Here is a 7,712-nt window from a genome sequence, read left to right on the forward strand (position 1 = left end):
TTCAGCTTGTACATTTGTAGTGTAGCCCAGACACACTGCACATAATGTACCAGGCTCTCTGTGAACCTTAACAGAATAAAGGAAATGCAGTCACTCTCTCTGCCCTCCTTCTTATGAGACGTTTCTGGACATGTACTGGTCAGATGTTCTCAGAAACCCACAGTCCAGCAGGAAGCACATGGCTGTTCATCAAACTGTGCAATGGCTTTAGCCTGCAACAGCTGACCGGCCATCCCTGGGCTCCTGTCTGGTGTCTGTGCTTTCAGGTTCACATCTGTCAGTGCCTCTGAGAGTCCAGCAGCAGCAGCTGGTTTAAACGTTGGTTGTCAGGTCCCCTCTTCCTCATTCCCTGTTAGACCCTGCACACAACAAGTTCTTGGATGTGTGTTATCATGTCAGAAGTTCCCAAGCTTCCTCCAGGGCTTCTTCCAATTTCTACACAGACGTGATCACTGCCTCCAGGATGGTCTGTATAGAGAGAAATCTCCACGGATCTCTCATTGGCAAGTGGCAGCTCTGCCCCGTCCTCAGCTGCTCATTGGTCAGAGGCAGTTCCGGCCCCATGTCGCCATCTCATTGGCCAGCGGCAGCGCCGCAAACTTCGATTGGCTGAGCCTCCGCACGTGCAAGTGGCCGCCATCTTCCTTCTCGGGGCTGCCCGGCTCTCCCCTCATTCTGCTGAAGCCGCACGGCAGCTGTAGGGAGAGTGTAGGGTAATGTGGGGCTGTGGGGGGCAGTGGGATGGATATATAGGTGAATAGTGGGGGATATGGGGTTGTAGTGGGCTGTGTGGGGATACCAAGGGATATGAGGAAATGGGTAGGTGTGAGGGGAATGTGTGGTCTGTAAAGGGATATGGGTTGTAGATAGCTTTTGTGGCAATGTAGAGGGATGTGGAGGTGTGGATGGGCTATCGGGAGAGATGTGGGGCTATAGGGAGCATTTGGGGGGCTATAGAGGGATATAGGGCTGTGCAGGGTTTCTAGGAGGATATGGGGCTTAGGGTGCTAGGGGGACTGCAGGGGTAGATGTAGGTGTATGTGAGGCTATGGGGAGCTTCCTAGTGGCCATAGGAGGGGTATGGAGTTATAGAAAGTTGTCAGGGACTTTTATTTGGTATAGGGTAATATGGGACAGTGGGGACTCTGGGGAGAATATAGATGACTGTGGAGGGGATACAGGGCTTATGCTGGGCTGAGGGGACTACAGGGGATCATAGAGCTCTAGGGAGCTTAGGGACTGCAGTGTTATGTAGGGCTGTGGGGGAGGTTCTACAAGAGTCCGATAGGGTGCTCTGGGTGGGCTATAGGAGGATTATGGGGGATATGTGTCTCTAGGGGGCTGTGGGTGGGCAGTAGGAGGATTCTAGTGGGATACAGGGCTATTTGGGATGTATGGGGCTATAGGGTGATATGGGGCTATAGGGTGGGTTGTAGGGGCATGTGGGGTCAAGAAGGCTCTCCCTCGCTTCCCCATTCCCTTTGCCCCTCCCTTCCCCCTTCCATAGCAGAGTGGGTGAAATGCTAGCTCTGAAGTTTGAATCAGAATTGGAATTGTATTGGACTAGAATATGACAGTTTTGTGGTCTTGGATCTGAACTGTGTTTTCTTCTGGGGCTTCAGGTCCAGGTACTGTTTAATAATGACTCTGGAGAAGGTTTTAGCATCCAGTCTGCTGCTCAGGAAGAAAGAAGGAGGTTTCTGGAGAACTTGATGAATAGTGGAGCGGCTGCTGAACCTCCCCTTCCAACAAAGGCATCAGGTGAGGTCGTGGTGCATCTCAGCCTTTTCATAGTGCAAGGTAGCTGCAATTCAGGCTGTGCTTTGCTCTGTTTCTCCACCAGCATTTGTGCTTGTATCTGAGTTATAAGATTGGTTGTAAGGGAAGGTAAGAGGATATATTGGTGTCATGGGTTACTTAGATTTACCTATGCCCGTGACAGGGGAAGCCACCCCGTGGGCCCCCCCCGGGGCCCGGAATGGAGGGGGAAAAGGGGAATGGGATAAAGACAGCGGCAATCAAAGGAGGAAAAACTTATTTTACTAAATATGATATCGAAATACAAGATAACACAATATAATATAACTGAGGCTAACAAATCGAACGAAACAGATTTTGTCTGTCACGCAAATATTTTAATCAGTTTCATTAACCACATGCGTACCAAGGCCTAGAGAATTGGATATCAGTGTGTTTACATGTCGTGGCCTACTGGCCTCTGCATACACCAGAGACTGAAATGTTCGGTAAGTGTCCAGTCATTGCAGCAACACTGAAATATTGTTCAGGAAAAAGGATGAGGCCTTGAGTCCAAATGCCTGCACATCACATGTTGCCTGGAGAGAAGGCATTATTCAGCCTCAAGTCAAATTCCAATTTCTCAAGTAGTTTTCCTCACCTCGTAATGCCTCAAAGCAACCTGCAGGTATGTGTGTGGTGGATCTTCCATACACCTAAGCTGCTGCTTATCTGTAGTAGAGTGGAAAATCATTAGTGTGGATCTTATTCATGTTCAGTGTCACTCTCTCCAACAATGACCCTACAGGGTCTGGGAAGAAGGAATGGCCATGAGAGTTCTGCAGAACAGGAGCCCCAGGGCAGCTGGGAGGGAGGACCAGTTGTGCTCTCGATTGGCCTTATTTTCACCAAGAACCATTTCTGAGATGAGGAGAGCTGGAAGCTGTTTGAAACCAGCCCACTCTAAACAGCATTAGAACCAGCCACCAACATGCAGCTAGCTCTGCTTGACCCATGGTTTACAAATGGCATTGATTAGACAAGAGTACCTTCACTTTTCTTGGGATCTAACTAAAGCACTGTAGATATCTTCCCGGTTCTCATAGGCCCTATTCCCTGGAACATGAATTACCTCGAATCCCAGAATGAGAAGACATCTGAGGTCATTCAAGCCCAACCAAGAACAATGCTGTCAATCTCACTGGAAATCCCTAATCTGTTCCCCAGCAAGAACAAGTTTCAGGGCCCAGAATGTTGCCCTAGCAAAGATCGGGAGACATTCACAGATATGGTTTAGCAGTGACGTTGACAGATCTGAGTTAACATTTGGAGTGACGGAGAGGTCATTTCACCCCCTAAATATGCTGTTGGATTGGGAGATCCACTGCAAGGGGAGGCTGTTGTTGAGCACCTGACACTCAGACCATGTACATTTCCTTGTTTCAGCTGTTGACTGGTTACCAAGAAGCTGAATATTTTCTTTTTAGAGTGTCATACAGTCAAGCCAAGGGTTTTTCCTGAGGAGATCTTTCACAATCTAATTGGCTATCAAAGTGTCATACACTGCTTTGCACTGATGCTCAAAGACAGTCTGTACCTCCCTCAGTCAAGAATTCCTCAGTGGGATGCAGTATGGACAATTTGGTTGGTTCTTTTCAAATAGCACCCAGAGTAGGGAATATATGCCACGTTACACTTTAAGCTGTATGTGATTGAGGCAGCACTGAATCAACTCTGACAAAATCCTGGCACAGAGCATATGCAGCCCAAAGGAAACTCGTTCCAGCTGGCTGCTCTTCTGGGCCATTTCTAACGTAACGTTTCAAGGTGCTCTTCTCAGAGATGACCCATAGCGTTCCTATTTATGTGGGAAATGCCCCATGATAGCTGTGCCCAGCTGGCTGCCTCTGTCCAGAATATAATTGGGAATATCATGTTTCCTTGCAGAATCCTTGAAGTGTGTTTGCAGTTTCTAAGCAGTTTATAGCTCTCGTATTATGCTCTTTCGCGCATGCATTCGGATAAAAGCAAGACTCCTTTCTCTGAAGCATGACAGAGCTGGTCATCAATGGGAACAAAACCCATAGAGCACCTTTGTTCTGCTGAAGCTCAAAGGCACACACTCCAGTAACTTCAGAAACCTGATCAGGTACCTTCGCCAATTTTTCACCCCCAGCCCTTGGATTCCTTTCAGGTATGAATATAATCACCCACGTTGAAGATATGAGGTCTGGTATCCTAGGGAATCTATTGCTATGTTCTCTTTGCCGGCAAGAAGCATGACGCAATCACTGCAGAAACCAGAGATAATTAACTCTGAGTCAAACACCAAATTCTCATTCAGCTTTGGCCCACCTGTATTCAAAGAGCTATTTAATACCATTGGTTTCCCCCCCTGGAGATGATTTTAATGAGGTCTCAGTCAATGTGGTTAAAAAGTTGATGCCTGACAAATGACGACGATGCACCTCAGCGCCTGAGTTTTACCTGTTTTCAATTGCTCCGTGTCATTATTAGAGTCTCAAGGTTTTTCTCTCCTTGCAGTTAGCAGCTCGTCCAATTGAGGCAACCCAGGCTTGACTACGGCTCGTAATGTAGGGGATAGCTAAGAGGCTGCCCCAGANTGAGTGAAGGGAAGAGGATTAGGGGCAGAAATCTAATAGGGGCTCTCAACTTTGAACACAGCTCTGAGACTACCCCGGTTTGGGAGCTCCCCATGCATTGGTTATTTTGTGGACAGTCACTCAGATAGATTTTTTCTGCAGGCATTAGTAGTTCATATGTCCTGCAAACAGGCAGATTTGTCTTAGACGATTTGAAGTGCTGAGATGCTTGGGCTGTGGTCTCTAAGAGCAGCTGCAATAAAGAGGGAAATATCCAGGAGTATGGGATATGATTAGGAAATGAGAAGAAAGTAAGACTTTCCTAATATTCTACTCTTTAAGGTATGGTTCATATTCATGAAAATAAATTAAATTTCTGGAGTTAAATGATCATTTTCCAAAGAGAAAGGAAAGTTATAGTATAGCAGAAGGAGTGTCTCTGAGAATCGTCTGGACACATCATTGTCTTCTGCACTCTGAACAGGACTGCAAGCCGAGGAACAGCAGATGCCCAACAGCAGTTCCATCAGCGAGTTCCTCCTCCTGCCTTCGGGAGACATAATAGAGCTGCAGCTCCTGCATTTCTGGCTCCTGTTGGGCATCTACTTGGCTGCCCTCCTGGGCAACGGCCTCATCAGCACAGCCGTAGCCTGCAACCAGCACCTGCACACCCCCATGTACTTCTTCCTCCTCAACCTGGCCCTCCTCGACCTGGGCTGCATCTCCACCACTCTCCCCAAAGCCTTGGCCAACGCTTTCTGGGACACCAGAGCCATTTCCTACACAGGATGTGCTGCACAGCTCTTTTTCTTTGTCTTCTTTGTCTCAGCAGAGTGTTCCCTTCTCACTGTCATGTCCTATGACCGCTACGTTGCCATCTGCAAGCCCCTGCACTATGGGATCTTGATGGACAGCAGAGCTTGTGCCACCATGGCAGCAGCTGCCTGGGGAACTGGGGTTCTCAATTCCCTGCTTCACACTGCCATCACATTTTCACTGCCTCTCTGCCAAGGCAATGTTGTGAACCAGTTTTTCTGTGAAATCCCCCAGATCCTCAAACTCTCCTGCCCTGGCTCCTACATAAGGGAAGTTGTGCTTCTCTTTTTTAGTGTTAGTTTAGGCTTTGGGTGTTTTGTTTTCATTGTTGTGTCCTATGTGCAGATCTTCATGGCTGTGCTGAGGATGCCCTCTGAGCAGGGACGGCACAAAGCCTTCTCCACATGCCTCCCTCACCTGGCCGTGGTCTCCCTGTTTCTCAGCACTGGCTTTTTTGCCTACCTGAAGCCTTCCTCTGTTTCCTCCCCACTCATGGACCTGATGTTGGCACTTCTGTACTCGGTGGTGCCACCAGCATTGAACCCCCTCATCTACAGCATGAGGAACAAGGAGGTCAAGGATGCAGTGAGGAAAGTGATGAACAAATGTGTTTTAAAAGCAGTGAACTGTCCATCTTTTGGAATTCATGGCTTCTAGTACAGCTTTTTACTGAATCAAGCTCTTTTCTTGTTTATTTTCTGCCATTTTATATGTGTAATTTATTCATATTCTTTTTTTAAAAAATAATGTATTGTTTCTCACGACTAAGTCAATATTGAAACCAATTCCTGTACACCTTGTACCTTTGTAGTTTAGCCCAGACATGCTGTATATAGTGAAACAGGCTCTCTGTGAACCATAACATAATAAAGGTCATGCAGTGACTCTGTCTGTCAACCTTCTTGTGAGACATTTCAGGAACTGTCAAGGTCAGATGTTCTCAGAAACCCACAGTCCAGCTGGAAGCAGAGAGCTGATGATCAGCAGCAGTGGCCAGCAGCAGCAGCTGGTTTGCATGTTGGTTGTCAGGTCCCTTCTCCTCATTCCCTGTGAGACCCTGCACACAACAAGTTCTTAGATGTGTGTTATCATGTCAGAAGTTTCCAAGATTCTACCTGGGCTTCTTCCATTTTGTACACAGAGGTGGTCACTGCCTCGAGGATGGTCTGTGGAGAGGGAAAGAAGTCACAGAAGGGATGCTCGCTCTCACACTGACTGGATGTGGTTTTGGTGTTCTTCCAAACCGTGGCACCTTCCATTTCAAAGTAGGCTTCTCAGGCTTCAGAAACCTATCTCTCTTATTTTTCTTGATTTATTAGCCTCAGTTTCAGTTAGATTGTATTATATTGTGTTATCTTGCATTCTGATATCATAGTTAGTAATATAAGTTTTTTNCGCCTGCACACCCCCATGTACTTCTTCCTTCTCAACCTGGCCCTCCTCGACCTGGGCTGCATCTCCACCACTCTCCCCAAAGCCATGGACAACGCCCTCTGGGACACCAGAGCCATCTCCTACACAGGATGTGCTGCACAGATCTTTTTCTTTGTCTTCTTTATCTCAGCAGAGTGTTCCCTTCTCACCATCATGTCCTATGACCGCTATGTTGCCATCTGCAAGCCCCTACACTACAGGACCTTGATGGACAGCAGAGCTTGTGCCACCATGGCAGCAGCTGCCTGGGGCACTGGAGTTATCAATTCCCTGCTGCACACTGCCAGCACGTTTTCACTGCCTATCTGCCGAAGCAATGTTTTGAATCAGTTTTTCTGTGAAATCCCGCAGATTCTCAAGCTCTCCTGCTCAAACTGCTACCTCAGGGAAGTTGTGCTTCTCATTTTTAGTGCCAATTTAGCCTTTGCGTGCTTTGTTTTCATTGTTGTATCCTATGTACAGATCTTCATGGCCGTGCTGAGGATGCCCTCTGAGCAGGGAAGGCACAAAGCCTTCTCCACATGCCTCCCTCACCTGGCTGTCATCACCCTATTTGTCAGCACTGCCATTTTTGCCTACATGAAGCCCCACTCCATCTCCTCCCCATCCATGGACCTGATGGTGGCACTTCTGTACTCAGTGGTGCCTCCAGTAGTGAACCCGCTCATCTACAGCATGAGGAACAGGGAGGTGAAGGATGCAGTGAGGAAAGTGATGACCAAATTTCTTTCAAAAGCAGTGAACCGCATATCTTTTTGAATTCATGGCTTGTAATGCAGCTCTTTACTGAATCAAGCACTCCTTTATTGTTTGTTTTGTGCCATTTTATCTGTGTAATTTGTTCTTATTCTTCTTTAAAAATACTGTAATCTTTTCACTACTAAGTCATTATTGAAACCAATTCCTGTTCACCTTGTACCATTGTAATGAAGCCTAGACACACTCTACATAATGTACCAGGCTCTCTGTGAACCTTACCAGAATAAAGGAAATGCAGTCACTCTCTCTGTTCTCCTTCTTGTGAGACGTTTCAGGACCTGTACTGGTCAGACATTCTCTGAAACGCACAATCCAGCAGGAAGCACACGGATGTTCATCAAACTCTGCAATGGCTTCAGGCTG

The 7,712-nt window shown here is 47.2% G+C and overlaps 2 protein-coding genes across 2 annotated transcripts; both read left to right on the plus strand.

Annotated features, from left to right (window-relative positions):
* The first annotated feature begins 4,847 nt into the window (after positions 1–4,847).
* Positions 4,848–5,886, plus strand: LOC107307706 (olfactory receptor 14C36-like). The gene has a single exon (XM_015851223.2). The coding sequence runs from the start codon at positions 4,848–4,850 to the stop codon at positions 5,811–5,813; it is 966 nt and encodes a 321-aa protein (XP_015706709.1). The 3' UTR covers positions 5,814–5,886.
* Positions 5,887–6,557: 671 nt separating this feature from the next.
* Positions 6,558–7,349, plus strand: LOC107307708 (olfactory receptor 14J1-like). Its single transcript, XM_015851225.1, has one exon. The coding sequence runs from the start codon at positions 6,567–6,569 to the stop codon at positions 7,347–7,349; it is 783 nt and encodes a 260-aa protein (XP_015706711.1). The 5' UTR covers positions 6,558–6,566.
* The last annotated feature ends 363 nt before the right edge of the window (positions 7,350–7,712 follow it).

The sequence above is a fragment of the Coturnix japonica genome, unplaced genomic scaffold (assembly GCF_001577835.2).
Source record: "Coturnix japonica isolate 7356 unplaced genomic scaffold, Coturnix japonica 2.1 chrUnrandom795, whole genome shotgun sequence".
Classification (NCBI taxonomy): domain Eukaryota; kingdom Metazoa; phylum Chordata; class Aves; order Galliformes; family Phasianidae; genus Coturnix; species Coturnix japonica.

Coding starts and splice junctions, on each gene's coding strand:
- LOC107307706 (XM_015851223.2), top strand. CDS start 4,848: ATGCCCAACAGCAGTTCCATCAGCGAGTTCCTCCTCCTGCCTTCGGGA.
- LOC107307708 (XM_015851225.1), top strand. CDS start 6,567: ATGTACTTCTTCCTTCTCAACCTGGCCCTCCTCGACCTGGGCTGCATC.